General features: G+C 39.1%; 1 protein-coding gene across 10 annotated transcripts in view; it reads left to right on the top strand.

Moving 5' to 3' along the window:
- Window positions 1–6,220, top strand: part of LOC138744427 (poly [ADP-ribose] polymerase tankyrase-2-like) — a 62,303-nt gene extending 56,083 nt beyond the window's left edge. For all 10 annotated transcript variants that reach the window (XM_069900577.1, XM_069900578.1, XM_069900576.1 and 7 more), the window contains 3 exons: window positions 293–479; window positions 1,514–1,670; window positions 3,567–6,220. In XM_069900577.1, the coding sequence (XP_069756678.1) occupies window positions 293–479; window positions 1,514–1,670; window positions 3,567–3,626 (404 nt within the window). In that variant the 3' untranslated portion in view covers window positions 3,627–6,220. The remainder of the gene's footprint in view (window positions 1–292; window positions 480–1,513; window positions 1,671–3,566) is intronic.
- The last annotated feature ends 15,176 nt before the right edge of the window (window positions 6,221–21,396 follow it).

Raw genomic sequence — 21,396 nt, 5'->3', positions numbered from 1 at the left:
CTAACTGCATGAGATTATTTTATTAACAATAACTAGTCTTCAAGTTGTACTATATAAAAAATGATCTCCAGGTAATTTGTATTCTTCTAGTAATGAAAATTCTTCTCACCTACTGTTAGCACCCAAGTTAAAGTTGCTAATATGAAATGTAATTTTCTATATTCAAAAAATTTAAATGATAACTGCTTAGTTTTAATTGGCTATGAAAGGTATCCATGAAAAGCTAATGCAAATTACAATTGCCTCGGGCAGAATTTTTACAAATATATTCTGCTATTTTTTTTCTTTCCAGGTTCTCCCTTTGTAAATGCTATTATTCACAAGGGTTTTGATGAAAGGCATGCTTACATTGGAGGAATGTTTGGAGCTGGCATATATTTTGCTGAAAATTCATCCAAAAGTAACCAGTACGTCTATGGAATTGGTGGTGGCACTGGCTGTCCAATACACAAAGATAGGTCCTGTTATATTTGCCACAGGTAAGATCTCATACTTGTATGTTTTCTTCAGACCAGGAATTTTATCAGTACGCTTAAATATAGCTTTGTGTGGTAAACTTTATGCAGGGGTGCTGGCTCTTGCTGCAAAACAAAAGTACTCCTTAGCACAGGAGCACTCCCAGCCACAGGAAGCGGCAGCTGTTAGGGCAATGGTAGTGGGAGCAGCTGGTCTTTGGAAGGGGTCACCTGGATGAGTGAGCTTGCTAGCTTCGAGGTCATTGTTCTCGAGCTTGGCCTGTTCCAGCAACTCGGCCAGTTCAACGTGGCTAGCCAGATCCTTCTTATCCGACTTGAGCAGTCACTGCATCACTTAACTCGAGCGGACCCCCATGACTAGTGTCCCAGATCTGTTCTTCCTCACAATTGCTGCCCGTAGCCGCTTCGTACCTGCGCTTCTTGGCAAGCGTCCACAGATCCAGCAGGTAATCATCAATGGTCTCTCCTGGCTGTTGGCAACGTAGAACGAATCAGTGCCTAGCTAGGACCTCGTTTTGCAACTTCAGGTACCGAGCCTTCAAAGCCTCGATGGCACTGTCATATGTAGTGCAGTCCCTAATGACTGTATACCCTTTCGTTCCTACCCTCAAAATGAGTGTGGATCTCCTGAGTTCATCAGTGGAAGACATCTCTGGTCACGTTCAGATAGGCCTGGAAGCAGTCTAGCCAGTACGTGAACTCCTCAGTCACGTCAGGGATCAGAGGGTCGATCAGCAGCATGCCTGGCTTGAGCAGTGCTTCCATCTAGGGAACAAGCTGACAAAATTGTAGCTTGAATAAAAGCACTCACGGCTGGAAGGAGAACACGCACTTTTATTAGCTTATAACTGAGGATAGGGTCTTACAGAGGTCTTCAGAAGAGTTTTGTATGGGAGGTCTTCAGGGTTTTGTATGGGAGGTGAAGCTGGGAGGCAGACCCAGCCATCAGTATAACACCACCAGTGAATCTCCATTCACTGCAGGCTGCTTATCATTGACACAATTTTGAATTATTTTGTTTTTTTTTAATTTAACAGGCAAATGGTGTTCTGCCGTGTTACATTGGGCAAATCATTTTTGCAATTTAGTGCAATGAAAATGGCTCATGCACCTCCTGGTCATCACTCTGTCACTGGTCGTCCTAGCGTAAATGGATTAGCATTAGCGGAATATGTCATTTATAGAGGTGAACAAGTAAGTTTAAGAAATAGATCTTTAAGTGCAGATTGGAGCTGATTCAGTGGATGATACTGTTGGCAGTTTTAATTTAGTAAATATTTTATTTGTGTGGGATTTAAATAAAAATGAAATTAATTCAAATGTTTAAATCATTCTTCTACCACAATGAAATGAAAATAAATCTTAAAGCAGAACATCACAACATTTGGCTCTGATCCCATGTCAAACCACATTTTTGCTCTTAATCACTTTGTACTTTGACATTTTGATGAATTTTTGTATGTGAATCTGAAACTACAATACAGTTGACATCAGAATCAGCATTTAGTCTCATGAACATATCACAAAATTTGTGTTGTGCGGCAGCATTACAGGTGCAAATACTGCTCTAAATTACATTTAAAGATAAATAAATGTGTCCATTTGGACATCTAGTAGCTGAGGGGAAGAAGCAGTTTTTATACTACTGGGTGTTCATCTTCAGGCTCCTATACCTCCTTCCTGATCATAGTGGTGTGAAGAGGTGGTGAGGGTCCTTGAGGATAAAGGCTGCTTTCTTAAGACATCGCCTCTTGTAGAAGCTCTCGATAGAATGAAGACCGAAGCCTATGAGTTCTGGCTGGCTAAGTTCACAACTCTGGGTAGTTTTTTTTTCCTGTGCTCTGTGTTGCCACTGACATACCAGACAGTGATGCAACTAGTCAGAATGCTCAACAAGATATGCCTGTGGAAATTGGCAAGAATCTTTGGTGACCTACCAAATCTCCTCAAACTCCTCATGGTTTCCTTCATGATTGGATCAAAATGGAGGCCCCAGGACACATCTTCAGAGCTGTTGACACCCTTTCTACCTCTGAGCCCTCAATGAAGTTTGTTTGTGTTCTCCTGATTTCCCCCTCCTGAAGTCCACAATCATTTCCTGATGATGCTAATGTTGAGTGCAAGGTTGCTAGTGTGACACCACTCAACTAGCTGATCTATCTTGTACGCTTCCTCATTGCCACCTGTGATTCTGCCCACGGCTGTGGTGTCATCGGCAAATTTGTAGATAGCATTTGAATTATGCCTGGCCACACAGTCATGGGTATAGAGTAGTGGGCTTGAGTATGCATCCTGTGCCAAGGGGAAGCTGCATCTGTTACAAGTAATTTCAGCAAAGTTAATATTTTCTTCCAAATTTTTGCAGATTCCATCCTTACCAGAATGTGAAAGCTGTAGATTAGCATGTTATGTTTATTCAATACACTTTCTGTTCTTGCTGGCTTTCTTAAAAGCACCATTTATTTGGATTCCTGATCCAAAATAGACCATGTCAAACAGTGGTTTTCAACCTTTTTCTTTCCACTCACATCCCACCTTAAACAATCCCTTACTAATCACAGGGGGATAGACAAGGTGAAGTCTGATTACTTGTTCCCAATGATGGGGGAGACGAGGACTAGAGGGCATAGTTTAAGAATACAGGGTAGGCCCTTTAGGACGGAGATGAGAAAGCATTTTTTTACCCAGAGAAGTGTGAATCTGTGGAATGCTCTGCCACAGAGGGTGGTAGAGGCGGATTCGCTGACTATGATCAAAAGAGAGTTAGATAAGACTCTTGTGGGTAACGGAGTTAAGGGTTATGGGGATAAGGCTGGAAAGGGGTACTGATGGTAATGATCAGCCATGATCTAAAATGGCGGTGCTGGCCCGACGGGCCAAATGGCCTACTCCAGCTCCTATTGTCTATTGTCTATTGTCACCTATGGCATAGGGATTACTTAAAGTGGGGTATGTGAGTGGAAAGAAAAAGGTTGAGAACCACTGATGTAGAACCTATTAAATGTTTCAAAATGTTGAACCAATATATTGTGTTTAATAATGTCTTTTAAATCATGTCACACCTTAATAATTTTTTCTTTCTCTGACTAGGCTTATCCAGAATATTTGATAACTTATCAAATTATGAAGCCAGAAAATTCAGATGATTGATAGACTTTTCAACATAAATCAGGTTTGAAACATGTATAGGAAGTCGCAGAACAGATCCAATGCACTCCAAGTTCTGTATTAGTTTTGTATGTGAAAATGTTACATTTTTAAAACCAAAAATGCAATTGTGAAATCAAGTTGCTTTTACCGTACAAATTGTTAGTCTATGTATTTTCCTCCCCATACTTCAGCACTTTAATATTCAAAAGTTCTGCATTTTGCTCTTAAAGTTGTGTAGTAATTTGAAGTAATTGCAATGGTGCATTTGTAAACTTTGTACTTGTAGCCATCATAATATTCATGGATTCTACAAAAAAAAGACCTATTTCACATTAAAGTACTATCAAATTCTCATTGTAAAAACAATTGTAAATAAGAATGATTTTTGTATTGATTTAGTAAGTTATTTACACTGCTTGCATCATATGCATATACTGTTTTAACAATGAAGACTTGCAAACACTGGTTCCTGTCATTAGGACTTCTTCCACTGAAGATCTCACCATGCAGAAAACAATATTTTATGAATACCCATTGAAAATCAATGCAAAAAGTGCAAACACTATGCAGGATTGACATGAAGCATTGCATCAGGGTATATTAAGTTGGTGACTCAAGTTCAAAATGGCATGCTGAAGTAAAATCCCATGAAGGATTATTGCATGAATCATTGTCCTCCTGTAGTGTTGATAAATCTTCAGTGTTGTTACAAGAATTTGTCATTTGCAGTGCATTTTAAGTTAATATCTAATAGGTTTTACAGAATCATTGTATTGCAAGTGAAACCTATTCCTAAAACTATCTTGCATCAAATAAATACAAATTCTTTAAATGACATTATATGCTTCTGTTTTGTCATTGTAATTATGATTGTTCTTCAGAATAGTTTCTTCTCAGCTGCTTTTTATCAAAAGTGTTTGAATTAACTGATTTAATCTAAAAGTTCTATCATTCAGGCAAGTTGTCTGAATTGGTTTTAATATTGATGTGTACAGAGTTAAACCTGTATAAGCTGTGTCACTTTCTTTTCCTGAAATTGCAGGTGCATCATTGGATTGTTATTCAACATCCATCACATTCTCCCGCTTTTCAAAATAGTAGATCTCCTTAATTTTTTCAGTCTCTTTTAAAACTCAAATTGGGCATCACAAATCACAATTCTTGGTCTTCCACAAATGTCATTGTTTAATGGGTTATGGGCTCAGATTTAATGTCTTGTGCCCAATCTTTAAGAACTAAGGAAATCAATCCAACATTAGTTGAACAGTCTATAATTGGCTTGCACATGGAAGGAGAGGAGATGGTCGAAGAATTTATTTATAAATTGAGTTTTTAATTAAAAGGAAAACAAATAATTCATTATTGAAACATGTAATTTATATTGGATAAATTTAAACAATTTGTGGGATTAAAAGATGCCTCTATCTCAAAACAGTTTGATACCCATGACTTTGGGGTAATAGAATCCTGCCAACCTGGTACCAACATGGTATCAGGTGCATTGAAGATTGTTATGGTCAACAGAGGCAATTTATATCTTTTGAGGGACTTGAAAATAAATATAATTTACCTAATGATACATTCTTCTGCTGTCTCCAATTGTGATCTTTTTTGAGGGAAAAGTGGGGACCATTAATAGTCCTACCAATATGCTCAAACTTGGAAATTCTAATTCAAAAGGGGAATGCAACCAAATGTATGTCTAATATATATGCTCTGATCAAGATCAAAGCCCAAAATATGTACTACATAGATTGAGAGAGATTGGATTTGGGCATTGTAATCGATCCACAATGCTGGTCAGATCTATATGTAGATAGTATGACTTCCTTAATTAATGTTAGATATTGACTGATTCGTTACAATTTTCTGCATCAATTATATCTCACACCTCAAAAGATACATAAAAATAAACCAGAATTTTCTGATAGGTGTTTTGGGTGTGGTGTAGATGTTGGTACCTTTTTACATTCCACCTGGTTATGTATGAAATTAAGACCCTTTCGGATAGAATTGGGGTAAGTTGACAAAAATTGTGGGGGTGAACTTCCCTCCAGACTCAGAATTGTTTCTTCTGGGGAATTTGGCAGTTATAAAAGTTAACTTCTCCAAAGTAATTCTAAATTTATTAAAATTGCTTTGTCAGTAACCAGGAAGTGTGTATTGGAAACATGGAACTCTGATTCCTTACTTCATATTGATCGTTGGAACATGGAAATGCAAAGTTGTATTCCCCTTGAGAAGATTACTTATAGTCTTAGAAATAGATCTAGTATGTTTGTTAAAATTTGGAAACCTTGTTTACGTTACTTAAATGCCCAGATTGTATAATTTATTTTAATATTTGTCAATTAGTATACGCCTTATTAGAAATTTAATACTTTTAAAATTATGTGACTTTGAGATGTCGAACCTTGTTCCTGTTGTTTTTTTAATCTATTTTCTTTTTTAATCTCTTTCTATTCCCTGCTGTCTGTCCCCTTTTTGTTTCGAATCTGGAGAGGGGGTGCTGGGAGACTCTCCTTTTGAATGTTTTTCTATGATTTTGTATTCAATGTATTATTATATTCTGTATTTTCTTAAAACAAATAAAATATTCCAAAAAAAATAGTTGAACAGTAGCTGATGGTTCAAAAAAGTAATGACCACAATTTGTGCTTTTTTTTTAAATCAAAGCAGTTCTGAGAAATGATTCTTATTCCAAACTCCTTTCAGAGTCAGACAATGCAAACAGGCTCTTTGGCCCACAATGTCCTTGATGACTATTGATACTAATGCCATTTACCAATATGTCTTGGTAATTGAAGTGCTCCTCCAGGTAATTTTTTTAAATGTTCGCTAGAGTATTTGCCTTCTCAGACAATTTTTCAAATTTTCCCCATTGGTCCCTGTTGGTTCTGTATTTTAAATTCTGCAACATTGTTTGGAGGTATTGCACAGCGTAAACTTTTGTATTGAGAATGATCTTGGAGTCATTGAAGAACCTTACCATTTGCTCAGCTTCAAGAATTCCCCAACCAAGAATCCCATTCATTATCCTGGACTGTTAGACCCTGTATTGTTCTACAATTCTTCCTCTCACGGGGCCTTAAAGGAATAGACTTAAAATGTATGGAGACATCTTGCTACGAGCTCTGTACCCAATGATACTAATTTGAGTTATTCCACAAATCTGTACAGCAATATGAGGTATATGAATAACAGAGTAGAGGATCAGTGATGTGGTGTTGCTCTTGACCTGCTACAATAGGTGAATTGAAGTGGGTCCAGATACTTCCTGAGACCAATTTATTTGCTCCATGACCAACTTCTCGAAACACTTTATTACAGGAATGTAGGTGCCGCTGGCTAATAGTTGTTGATGCAGGTCGCCTTGCTCTTGGTCACTTGTATGATGGATGTCCTTTTAAGCAGGTGGGTACTTGTGACCACCAGAACAAGATGTTGAAAATGACTAAAAATTCCAGCCAGTTAGTCCATCCAGGTTTCAGGGATACGGACGGGTAAACCATTTGCTCCAGACACCAGGATTTATCTTGTTGAAGGTTATTTCCATCTCCATTTCTCCACTCCCTTTCATTTGAGTCTGGAAACATGTAATTGTTCTTTTTCCCAATAGTGTTGTTATTTTGTGAGGGCACTGGACAAAGTGGAAGAAAAGGTGAAAGGCTTGAGATATAGCAGCTATCTGTGAGTAGAAGAATAGACAGCTCCAGCACCATGAGGGGCTGACCTCACTCCAGCCAGATCAAGTGTGGAATGCATTTACTGGTTCTTTTGAATGTTGATAATGGAATTGATTGTGTACAGTCAAAATGGTGATTAATCTACATTTCATTCTCAATCACAATCTGCATTTGATTGTCATTAACATTATATGGAAAATGTTCTTTGACATTTTCAAAGATAAACACTATTCATTTTAAACTCAGTACATGTAAGCACAATTATATCTTTGAAGGATGGAGCAAGTTTCTAGAACTAGTCTGTAATACCAGTATATAGACCATCAATAGTCATACAGTAACATTAGCCAGCCTCAATAATTATGTGCAATAAAAATGAGGAACATCTTTAATTAAATTATCCTGATTAACAAAACTTGCAGATTGTGTTAAAGATTAGTCTGATATGATTGGAGCACTCATGGCTAGTTTTCATTTGGGAGGAGAGAGAAGGGAGAGTCTGATTGGTTATAATCACACCACAGCAATCAGGCGATTTCCTCTATTCAGTAAATCTGTTGTGGGCTGTGAGGTTTTAGTTTCATTCCATGAATGCATAAATAGACATTTTCTAGCCTCTCAAAATTACACAGAGCCTTACAGAATCCAAAACTAATATATTTCTCTATCTGCTGAAATGCCAAATGGTGCTTTCATAAGCCTATTAATAGGGTTCTGTTTTTAAGAGTCAAACCTGTTATAACTAACCTCAAGCCCTGACAATAATAAGATTGATGTTCATTATTTAGTTGTTTTAATGACTTTATTTCAGAGCCGAATGTAGACCATTATCTAGTTGTGAAGTCAAACACCATCTATATCTGACTCACTGATCATTTTTTTGCAGTTGACATATTTTTGAGAATATACCTTTACTTGAAAATTGTAAGAATATCCAATATTTTAACATCAAAATAGGACTGTTTAATGGCAGTAAATTACACAATTTATATAATTTAAAGTAAATTCAAATGTTCTATCAGATTAGCACGAGTGTTTTGAATCAACTTTATGCTAACAATTAAATAAATTGTAACAATACATTTGCCCCAAAGTTATTTAAATGCATACTCAATCTTGATACAAAGAAACCAAATTAGGTTCTCCGAGTTCACCCATCTCATATGAGACGTGCAAAAAGTAATGGTAAATAGTGCAATTGAATGCAATTCTTTTTTAAATGACTGCATTTTGCAACCAAAGTATAACTGATTTTTATTTTATCTACTATTTCCAAAAAAATAATCAATGGAATTTTGTTTGTCAATAACTTTCAAAGTGTTATTAATTTTTATTAATTTTAACGGGGAAAAATAAAATTAACTAATAACAATAGACAGCTAGGCACTAGATTTTCTGTAATTAAGCCAAACAAGTGAATGTCTGAAACTAGTTCTTCAGAATTAATTTTGCATTTTGTTTCTGGCAGGCTCTATGGGTGTTCTGCTTTAAATCCCTTAATTTTATGATGAACGTTTATTTAAGAAGAGTGGTAAGTGTATTCTTTCCATTATTAAAAGTTTCTCCCACGCTTTTTCACAAGCAGATGAGATTGGTATGTACAAGCTGCTGATTGGCAGACTCCATCACTAAGACAAAAAATGAGCATCCACTGTAGTTTGAAACGTATTTAAAATAAATATTTTACAGCTGCCTTTCAAATAACTCAGACAGAAAAGATCAGGTGGTAAGGATCAATGAAAACCAGACCCACAACGATTGAGTGCAGATACCTTTTTAACTGCCGTCACTTCTATTGTTTTTCACAAGTTCACCAAATGGGGCCAGAGAGATCAACCAATAGCCATGAAACTGTCCCGCTAACCAGTGTGAAAATGGGAAGCAAGTGGGAAGGTTTTCATTTTTAAACAAAAATGAATTATGAGATAACTTTTAAAAAATAAATCTACCATCTCTAAGGAAATTTCTGAATAGGAGTTTGCTCAGAACTGATGATCCTACAGGTGAAGGGATGTTTAGTTATGGATAATAGAGGAATAATGGAAGGATTGGAATAGCCCCAGTGATTAATATTGAGACATCACTTTTCCCTCTGTAATAAAAGGCAAACAGAAAATTCAAACGGATTCAGTGGGGAAAATACAAAATAAACATAACAAGCTTTGGAGATTAAAACAAATTCAACTCTGCTGTGAAATGTGCTGGAAAGTGGAGCCATTCCTGTACCTCAGCCAACTTGACTTGAATATTTATTAAATAGGTTTACACACACTGTAAAGTATTTGTTTATATCCATTCAGCCAATATGGTTTCCCTGACTACCCAGCCAGGCTAATACCCTGCCTTTCATTGTTCTGAGGTGTACCAGGAAACAAAGGCAGAAAGAGAAAGGGGTGCCAAAGAAGGAAAATCCAGTGGTCCAGAGAGCTGGACTCCTGCCAAAAGCAAAACTGGCAACCTTTGTAATAACCTGACAACAATATTGCATCTAATTTATATTTGTGTACTCTACAAAGGTTCAGAATTGTAGCATTACATTAAAGAAAAACAGATGCTCTGGGATTGTCTGCATATGCATATAAAATGAGGTGCTGCAGAACAAAGGAGACAAATATCATTTGGATTAACACATCAGCTGACTAGTGTTATTTTTGAATACATTGAAGTTGAAATCCTATCCATTCACCTTTATTATAATATATTGCAGATTCATTGCCGTGTCTGAATATATAATTAAAATTGCCAGCAGTCAGAATATTTGCCTTACAGTAAGATAACTATACAGGCAAGTCCATTATGTAATAAATATATAGAGTAAGAATCCCCCTCCAAGCCACATCCTCCATGTCCGACTGTTCCCCAAAGTGCACTCTTTAACAATAGTCTCGTGGTTTCCTGGGCATGACTATTTAGAGCAGAGTTTGAAAGGAAGATACATTGGGAAAGTAACCTATTTTAATCAGCCTTAGAAAATCAGTGAAGTGACTTCAATTCATTTTGTTAACTGTTCAATATATTCTTCAATGCACTACCAAGCATCTTGCTTCATTGCTCAGTACAGTGGAACTCTAATTCCCATCTTCACATATTGATTATGACTCAATCTTCTTTAGCAGCTCTCAAATTTAAAATGTTTAGTCCTCTGGTTTCCTTTTCTTCCTATCTGCATTTTCTTCTTAGCAACACTTTAAAATCTTAATTGACACTGAAATCCCCCTGTAGGTTTTGGCTGCCCAAATCCTTAATGACTTCTGTGTTAACCAGGTAAACTTTCCATCTTCCACCTTCTGTAAACTGTAGCTTGTTACAACCTCTATTGCAGTCGTTCTCAACCTTTTTCTTTCCAATCACATACCACTTTAAGTAATCACTTTGCCATTGGTGCTCTGTGATTAGTAAGGGATTGCTTAAGGTGGTATGTGGTGGAAAGAAAAAGGTTGAAAACCACTGTTTTAATCGTACCTAAATGACACATTATGTGCATGGTTTCCTAACTCCAAAGGAAATAGGCCAATGACAATTTTTCTCAAACAAAATATTTCAGTAACAATTGGAGTGATGAAGCAGTGATTCTCAACCTTCCCTTCCCAGTCACATACCACCTTAAGCAATCCCTTACTAATCACAGAGCACTGATTGGCATAGGGATTACTTAGTGGTATGTGAGTGGAAAGAAAAAGGTTGAGAACCACTGCTTTATTGCCTCTTCTACACTGAATAATGTTTGTTCATCAGCCCTCTTCTCTGCATGCCATATTGGCCCCCTCATCCCAAATCTAAAGTTCCTATCCTTGGATTTTAATCATTAGCTCCTTCAATCTCTATCCACCCCATTCTAAAAAAAATTCTTTTCTCTCAGGATTATTGCCTTTATCTGACCTCAGTCACCCAGGTTTGAATCTGACGCTGCCTGCAAGGAGTTTGTATGTTATCCTCGTGACCTGCATGGATTTTCTCTGGGTGCTTTGGTTTCCTCCCACCCTCCAAGGCTGGACAAGGTTGGTAGGCTAATAGTGTGTAATGGGTTTCATGGGCTAGAAGGGATGTATTGTTAAAATTAAATTAACATTACTCTAAAATACAATCATTCCTCTTCTCACTTTCTCCTTTTCCTTTCCTTTTCAATATTTTTATTAGATTTTATATAATACAGAAAAACATTGATGCATAACAATGATACAACTGTAACAAAGTAAGCAAACTCACTGTAACAAAAAAGTGTTTACATTTTGCAACACTATTAATTCAAAGATAAAATAGAGGAAAAAAAAGCAAAATAATAAAAAAAATGTTATAGTCCAAACTATTCCAAAGTTACATGGCTAATATAAAGAGAGACTACACTACTAGTAAAAATAAAAATAAACGCAAATCCACGAGAACCACAGGTTATTTAATTATCATTACAGGTTATGAAAATAATTCAAAAAGGAGCCTTAAAGATTTGAAAAGTTTAAATTTAGTACACTTGTTGATCATCTAATCTAATCTTCTCCATCATCAATCATGACATCAAATATTGATTAAGAGTGGGCGGAGCAGCATCTTTTCATGTTCTCGCAAATGTATTTCCAATGGTTTTCCGTTTCTTTACGTTTTTTTCGAAGTGACTGAAATATGCTAATTTTTTGTATGCTTTATCAGAGTGTATTTTCGTCAAATGTTTAAGCCTGGAACCTTTCATGGCTTCATTTTAAAAGAATCTTTCACACAGTAGGCACATGGGCTTCTGTTGGATATTTGGTGCTGATACAAATCCATATTTCAGATATTACACCCTATATTGTCGACACTTTTTTTCATTTGTTGTGCTTAGGCCATATTTTATTCTGCAAAAACAGTATGTTATGTCCTTTGTAAAATTCATGCCAATAACAAAATGCACCAGAAAAAAAATATATAATTGTAATGCAATTACCATTGCAGTTCGCCCTTGGGTTCTGCATCCTGGATTCAACCAATCGCGGATCAAAAATATTCCAAATAGAAAGTTCCAAAAAGTGCTGGCCGAGCACTACGCCATTTTATATAACCAGTAACACAATGATGGAATTAATCTTAGACTAGCATGGCACCTGGCTGCACTAACTTCTGAAGGACAGAACGAATCCACGATGTCTAGGAGTCCTCTTGTAAACTGGAGCTGAACAAGAGCAGCAACTGAGCCTCAGACACAAAATCCCGAGGAAACAATAAGTTGGGACTCAGAGCTTTGGGTAGCACCTGTGGGTGGAAATAGAGAGCATTTCAAGTCAGGTTCAAAATTGGAAAAAAAGTTGTGTTTGTCTAGGGGAGGGGGTGGTGCAGGGAAACAGGAGAGGATAAAGCTTGGAAAGGCTAAGGGCTGGCAGAATATTGGACAAAACATAGGGGCGATGGAGTGAGAGGGAGAGATTATGGGGGAGGGAAAGAAGTAGAAAAAGAGAAGGAAACCATGGAACCAGTGTGGTGATATGCACTAGGTCACCAGGGGCCACCACCTGACGACCTTGTATTTAAAGCCAACGAGAGCAAGGCTCCTCCATTCTGGCCTAGGCTTGCACAGAGGCAAGCCTAGCGGTTTTAGTCTATTAAAACTAGCATTTAACTTGCACTCTTTCTCATGTGGTAGATGTTAAGTCACATAGAGGTGAGGATTTACCTAATCTTGAGGTCCCGCCTTTTGGCAGTTTCTGCTGTCGTTGAATGCTTCAAAGGCTTTTGAACTGCCTTTAAATATCCAGTAATTTAAGACATTCAAGAAATTGTTAAAATATTTGAAAGAATTAAAAAATTATTAGAAATGAATAGAAAAAAATAAACAAATAAATAAAATAATTACATGAATTTATATTTTCTCCCAAAGTTATCAATGCCATGCTAATAACTGAATCATAATGGCAGGGCCTAGTTGTGTTTAGTGTCTACTGTTGGTGAGACTGCAGTGGAGGACATGTTGTTCAAATATGTTGGCAACTGATCTCCAGCTCGACTCTGACTCCTATGTAGGTTTCAGTGGCACGGACTGGAAAGTTCTCGTAAAGCATTTTTTTAGACATACCTCATGGTAACAGACCATTTCAGCCCACAAGTCCATGCTGCCCAATTTACACCCCATTAACCTATACCCCTGGTACATTTTGAATGGTGGGAGGAAACCAGAGCCCCTGGAGAAAACCCACGCAGACACGGAAAACAGACATTGCGGGATTCGAACCCTAGTCCGGTCCCGATCGCTGGCACTGTAAAGGCGTTGCGCGATCCGCTATACTAATAATACCACCTTGAATGTGGAATATTTTCTAATTAAATGTATAATATAAAATTAAGTTGTGATCCACAAGTATAGGGGAAAAAGCATGCTTTTAGATTTATGGTGAAAGGGGATAGATTTAAAAGCAACCATTGGGCAACTTTTTCACATGGGGAATAGTCTGTATCTGGAAAGACCTGCCAGAGGAAGCTATGGGAATGGGTACAATTTCAATGTTCAAAGGGAATTTGGAAGGTTTTCGAATGATATGGAGCAAATGCGGGCAAATAGAACTTTACCCAGAACATCAGTTTGGGCACAAAGATCAAGAAAAAAAAAATGCTGGTGCCCCCAGGGCTCTTGTAACAGCAGCGTGCCACTAGTGTGGACCCAGGGAGAGGGGGAAGCGGAGATACAGCGCTCCCCCACCGGGTCTGACCACCAACTTCTCCTGCCAATGGTTCCGTACAGGCTTTAAACGGCCTGTTACAGGAATATAATCATGGTCACATTGGCTTTCAACATCTCAGAACCAGCCCCAGAACATAATACACCAGCATCTTTTCCAAAATTTACGAATACTTTCTCATCCACTTAGTCCATTGTACAAATACTGTGTATATTTTCCAGCCTAAAGCAAACAAAATATTCCCTAATGTCACCTCTAATCACACATGCTGCTTTAGTTGATAATGAAGCATTTCTTAGATAACTCTTTGCCTCCCATCATAAATAAGTTTGGTCAGCATTTATATTAAAAAATCTTTTTAATACACATCCATTTTTCTTTGTGAGTTAATGACGGTCCTCTGGCATTGGGCAATAGTCTCAGTTTTATTACCCATCAATTGTACTCACTTGCTATAGTTGCAGAATATAATAAACAGGGAAGCCTGCTATCTCACAGACAATGGCTCTTCAGCCAATTCTGTGTAATGTTTCAGTCCTGGATATTTTCGATATATTATCCTTGATCAGATTGTGTCCTACGTTGTAAAGGTCAGCATAACAAAAGCATTATTTGTCCTGGAGTTTTAGAAAATCCCCCTTCAGCCTCTCTCTCACATATCGATTCTCAGTTTTCTTTTAATCGTGTACCTTGCGATATTGATACTGGCTCATTCTCAAACCAGCCTGTCCTTTCTTGGTACTCTCAAAAACCAAATATCAGATTCTTCTAGTGTTGTTCACTTCAAAACAACAGTCTTGGAATATAATAAACCAGTGGGTTTTTTTTTAAAGAGTTTGAGTTTAAATTCTGTTTGATATGCATGGATTTCACAACTCTTCCATCACTTTAGATTAATAATTGACTTTCGTGGCTATGAATGGTGTGCAAAATAATAATCACCAGATGCAAAAATACTGGACAAATATATTTTGTATTCTTTCAACCTGAGCTTCTGTGGCAAGTACCAGTATCTATGAAGTGAAGAACATCTGGACCCTTTGAGGTCCAGCCACCTCCTAACTATGCACAGGCACTTGGTGATCAGCCACAATCAGACAACTAGCCTCCTTTTTAATTAATATAACCTGGTCATTGTTACAAGAGGAAATATTTTATGTTGCACTAAAAGTTCTTTGTTATTTGACCTAGTGTCATATGATAAAAACCTGACAACTGACTGAGAGAAGGAAAAATATAATAGATAAAGCACATGCAATGAGGTCCATTGTAAAGTGGAGTAGAAATGAATTTGAAGAGAATATTAGAATGGCAGTAACAGGGCTTCACTTTGAAACAGTTAACATATGGCCCAAGGGAGCAAATAGCCTCTGCTTATGCAGTTTCTTTTTGTGTTGTATCATTTTATAATATTAAGAAAATGTCAGGGCTAATAAAGGACTAAAACAAAAGTTTTTGTGAACACAGAGCATGGCTGAGATGTCAAATGTCTATTTTGCATCTATTTTCTTTGCAAAGGAACAGAGAAGAAAGAGATGGTGATAATTGGATGGGTTAAAAATAGAGATCTAAAACGTTAGTAGCCCTTATAGCGGAAAAGGTGATTAAAATGTGATGCTTAAAAGCTATCTCTAATCATATCTAATGACACTTCAACTTGGTGTCCAATCTGGTTTGATTATGCTTCAGAGAAGCAGGTTGGATGTTTTGCTTTATGGTACTGAAGATGTAGCGATACTGGTTCATATATCACATGGTTTGAAATCGTACTAATGCTGAGAATTATCTCACTTATTTTTCCTTGGTGATTTTAATAGGTAATTAACATGCAAAGCAATAACCTAATGGAGGGAGAGGGTGAGATCCTGATTTCACACAGTCACCAGCAAGTATTTCTCCAACAACTGGAACTTTGCAACTCGTAGCTTTGTTCTTCCTTGCTGCAATTTTCTGATTGATTTGTGTGTTGATATTTATGTCCCATTGTGGGGTTTTTTCAGGAAACTGAATGATATCTATGCTGCCCATAAAATTAAGTCAGAATCCTGGACCTGTAATCTGTTCCTAATTCTAATAATCTCAAATATTTATCACTGTCCAAGCATGTGCTGATGTCAACTTTGCATGTGTGTAGACCTAAATAGGAATCAATGGTTGGTCACATAGCGAGCCTGTTCCAAAATTTATTAAAATCCTGGCTGATCTGATTGTAAGCCTAATTCTGTGTTTCCATCTGCATTATAACCTTCCACTCCCTTGTTTATCAAGAATCTATAATAATATTCAAAGACTCTCCTTCCACCACTCTTTTTCCAAAGAATCTCAACCTTTGAGAGAAAAAGCCTTGTACCTGAAACTTCTCATTTTAAATCAGTAGCTCTCCCTTTCTGACAGTGAATTAAGGATCAGAGCACTGTTTCTATATCACTGAGCCAACTGTCCTTAATTGATCTGAAATAGTGTCAGCTGATCTGAGTGAGTGGTGCCGTTCTTAGTTGAAAACACTGAGCAAGTACCTGTGACCTCGTATGCGGGTGTGCCTGACTCCACTGAGAACATCTCTTTGATAGGACATTCCTGGGACTATGTGCCTTTGACAACCTTTTACAGGACACAATTGAGAGCATCCTATCTGGCTGCATCATTGCCAGATAGTATGGTAGCTGCAAAGCATCAAACGTTAAGATGATTAAAACAGCTGAGAGGATCACTGGACTTTCCATTTTCTCCATAGATGACATTTACTGTGAGCATTGACTAAATAGGGCTCAAGGAATTAAAGAAAACCTTTTCCATCCAGCGTGCAGTATTTTTGTCAAGAAGGAGGTAAGGAACATCAAAGTCAGGAATGCCAGGCTTGTGAATAGCTTCTTTCTGCAGGCTGCAAGACGGATGAACAGTATCCTGTAACTGTGAAAATCATCCCAAATATTTATATATATTTATTTTGATTATTTATGTGACAATTTTACAATGTGTATTGTGTTTTTGTGTGTGCACCATGGTCTGGAAAGAGGCTGTTTCATCAGGTTTATATACTATCAGATGATAATGAACTTGAACCTTTCAGAATGTGGATTATTGACAAAGATTGCATGCACTGTACTTGCCTGATTCAGATGCATAAGTGAAATGTGGCCCAGGCTCTGAACCCAGGAGTTACCTGAGGACATGTTGCCCGACCTTAGCGGCAGCTTAGTCCAAAGGCTTCTCTCCCCCCCACCCACCTGACAAGATTTGACATGCCCAGGAGGGGGCTCTGACTTCTTTCAAACATGTGATAGAATGTAACCATTTTTAGTTGCCTTTAATAATAAAAAACAGAAAATATTGGAATGAGTGTAAATAATTGTAAGATGATAGAATGCTAAATTTCCTTAAAACAACTAAAATTACACTTTATTTTGTTTGATGATTTGTAAGCCCTTTTAGGCAGACTGAGGACCTCCATCCTCCAAAGCTAGTTATTTGGACAGACAAATCCTCACTGTGATGCCAGGAACTCCCAGCAAGGTCAGGCTATGGCACCAGACATCCTGTGCTGCAGAGTGGAGGGTCATTCAGTGCCAATGGCTTTTTTTTTAATTGAAGAAGGGTCATAAAGCCTAAAAAAGGTCCTTTGACCCAACTAATCCATGCTGACCAATTTGAGCTAATCCCATACCACATCTGAGCCTCTCCTATCCTTAGATTTGTCCAAATGTCTTTTGAATATTGTGGCTGTGACACTTTCTTTCCTCTGGCAGCTTATTCCAGAAGCAAACTACCCTCTGTGGGGAAAAAAATAATCTTCCTAGATCCTTCCTAAATCTGCATCTCACCCTAAACCCTCTAGTTCTAGAATCATCTACTCTGAGATTAAAAAAAGACTGAGCATTCACTTTATCCATGTCCTTCATGAGGTTCAGGGGTAATTTCATATAATCATGATTTTATAGGAACTTAATTCACTCCCAGGAATAAAGGCCCGGCTTATCCAAACTCTCTTTGTAACTCAACCCCTGCAGTTTTGACAACATCTCCCCTGCATCCCTTCCAATTTATTGGCATATTTCCAATAGCTCGGTGACCAGAACTGCACACCATACTCCAAGTGTGTTCTCACTCTTTCTTTCCCTTTCAATGAACATTTTCTATATAAAAGTAATAAGCGATAATACACACCCGATTAAACACTCTGGAGGAATATTCATTCCATCAATTAAAAGGGAGAGGGGGAGGGAGGTGGTGTAAACAGCACCAAGCACTGGCGGCATAAGACAACCCAGGTGATTCCACATCAAAAGTATTTGCAATCACAAGGTTCAGCTAATCCTGTTTAAGGTTGGAATGATTGCATATATTGGACTTCATGCACACGCTGCATAGCTGTTGATGCACTATAGTCCCACACTGAAAGTTCTCCAACATGAGTTAACACTTAACATGTTCTTTCTGCATTATTAGATTCCCACCAAAATTTGGAGGGGGGGGGGGTTTACACACACACACACACACTCGCATGTACACACACTATTTATACAGTATGTGTGTGTATATATATATAAAAAAATATACACATATATATCTGTGTATAGATATATGTGTGGCGGCACACAGTATGTATGTATGTGTTCATACTGCAAACACGGAATAGAGTGCGTAGGGCGAAATAAAGCCTAGTCGCAACTAATATCATCCAAGTTGTTCATCTGTCCCCGCCTTTCCTTTTCTATATTATTCTATTAACAAGATTGATCAAATTTTTTTTGGTTGGGGGCCATATTTGAAAAAATATAAGGAGTCACCTCTGTCACGGGCGAAACATAATTAAGCCCAGCGGGTTTCAACCCGGGCGGTTGGACCCCGCGTGGGATGTCTCCGCCGCTCGGCACCAGCACCAACGAGCCGCAGTTGACCCCCGGGAGGCCGTAGTCTGGTCACCCCTGTTCTTCCACTCACAGAATTCAGCAAACCAATGTGCGTTCACTGGTCTTTTAATGTTAACATTACAAAATGGAGTTTAAAAAATGAAGGCTATTTTAAGTTACAAAGGTTAAATCCAACACCATGATGTTAAACACGAGCAATTTTTTTTTACTCTCACTTCCCACCCGGGGCCGAACACCGAGTTGCCCCGTGTGCGTGGAACTAGCCGTGCCACAGGGTGACCAGGAAGGAGCAGAGGGAACGCCACTTCACGGCACAGCTCCTCCTGGAGCTCGCTCCTTTCGCCCAACGTGCTCCTTGTCGACTTACCCCCATCCTTCTCAGAGAAGGGGCCAGATGGGAAGGTTTGCTCAGCGGGCGCTTTCCCCACAGACTTCTTGCGTGCGGCGTTCTTCCAGTCTCTGGCCCGTGGGCCAACTCGTCCCCTTCAACCTCATTTGTGATTCTATCGGGGCCTTTTTGCAGATCGTCGCGTTTAAGGTTTTGTCTCCCTCGCAGGCGTGTTCCTTCCTCTTCACCTTGCCAATCGCCTGTTTCCAGTACTGGGCGGCTTTGACGTTGTAAGTGGGGCAGGTCCCCGGTCTCCCGGTGTCCGTGCACCAGTAGCTGCCACCATGGTGACTGCCACGGACCTGAAGCGTGAGCTCTTCCCTTCCCGAGACGTTCCACGAACACGCGTGGTTGCCTTTCGTGGTCAGCGCGCCCTTGCGCTTTTTACTCGGGCCGTTGAATTGTTCGCTGCCCTCCCCACTCTTCTTCGCCCCTTCTCCCGTGAAAAAGGTGAAGCACAGCAGGAAGAGACACAGGCGGACAAACCGCACATGTCACACGGTCGTGGTTCCCGCCAAGTTGAGGCGGTCCAAGCGTGGGACTGGAACGACTGGTTCCGGGGGGGGGGGAGGAAAGAATCACTTTAAATCGAAACATCAATAGGACATGATTGTTTACCCATAATATTCTGCGATTTGATTATGAAACCGAATAAAAAATCTCAAATCCAATGTGGCGACCAGCTGACCTTCACTGGCCACAACTCGCTTTGGCGGGTATACTTGCAAACCTGATTCTGGGACAAGTACACCACCTCCCTCCCAAAAGAAAGCCAGATGGTGTGACATTGTGGCCGGACCGCGGAAGGATACTCCCATCAAAAGTAGCAATGCTGAATCAGAGGGATGCTCTCAACATCTGAGCTGAAACGAAACTGGAGGAATACTTTCATACCCGTCCAGCTAAAGTGGACTCCACCTGCTTGTCACCTCCTCTCTCGCCGTCCCTGCTTGTCAGGCTGTTTTATTCCCTTGCTTTATTTCTCATCAAACATGGGCAAACTTTCAAGCCAAGAGCAAGGAAAGCAGAAGAAGAACATTTTCATCGGCCTCAAAGGGGCAACGCGAATTGACGAGCCACCCCACGTGTTTAATCACCGTCCACCCTGTGAATGGTCTGCGGCGCCGCGGTCCCAGCACCGGGTAAAGAGGAGCCGCTGAATGCCTTGGTGATTGGGCAGACCCACCCCCTTCACACTCTTGCCCCCCACCCTTGGAAGAAACATTCGACAGCAGCGAGTTCTACTTGCCTCCGGACGAAAAGAAATTCCCCAAGTTGTTGGAGCGTGTTTCTTTTCTGAATTTCATGTGCCCTTAATAATAAATGCGCGAATGATTGTCTGCATTGCACGGTAGGTAATATTGCAATAGTCTATTTAAAAAAAAACAAGCGAATACACCAACGCTGTGGCTGCATCCAATTTTAGAGAGTCCGTCTCACACTGTGTTTTTCAAGGAATGGCAGGAGAGGTTTGTATTACATGTCCTTGGTGTCGTTAAAATGTAAAGTTGCCGGCATTTTTAAAGGAATGTAAAGAACATGCATCTGAATTTCACGTAACACATACACACTCTTGCATGTTTCCAGTCACCAAAGCAACCTGCCAAGGTCTCCCTGCCCATCAATGGCCCGAAAGGAATCCCGGCTCTCATCACTCGCGCTGCCAAGGTGGATGGTGAACGAATTGCATAAAGGGGTCAGTCTTCAATAACGGGTGGTACAACTCCTGAGATACGCCCTAGAAAAAATGTGAAAGATTATAAAAGAACTAATTTTCTCTGCAAAAGTTTTGGCCACTTGTCTTTCCCCTCAAATCCCTGGGGAATGTTTCATCCCTTTAAAAGTTACCACGTGGCTCTTTCTCACCCCTTTCATTGCAGGAGGTTGGTCATTTGCAATTCACCTGTGCAGTGTTTTCCAGGGAAGTGATAAAAGTTATCCCACACCCGATCAAAAATAGTTCGAAAGCACAATTGTCACCCGAGAGCCTCGCTCGCCTTACGAAAGTGTGACGCATCGTGAAATTCTTTTCATGCGTTAAGAAAAGCTGGAGGGATTGCAGAGACCAGCCCGTGTTCCGAGTCGGGCTCAGAATGAGTGGGGGGTGGGGGGGAAACTTGTTTGCTGGTGGGACTTTGAGGTGCAATTTAGGATAAAGGTGACCTTCATAATGCAGCAGTTGGG

Source organism: Narcine bancroftii, chromosome 10, assembly GCF_036971445.1.
Source record: "Narcine bancroftii isolate sNarBan1 chromosome 10, sNarBan1.hap1, whole genome shotgun sequence".
NCBI classification, from domain to species: Eukaryota; Metazoa; Chordata; class Chondrichthyes; order Torpediniformes; family Narcinidae; genus Narcine; species Narcine bancroftii.
This window is presented reverse-complemented; position numbering and strand designations above follow the sequence as displayed.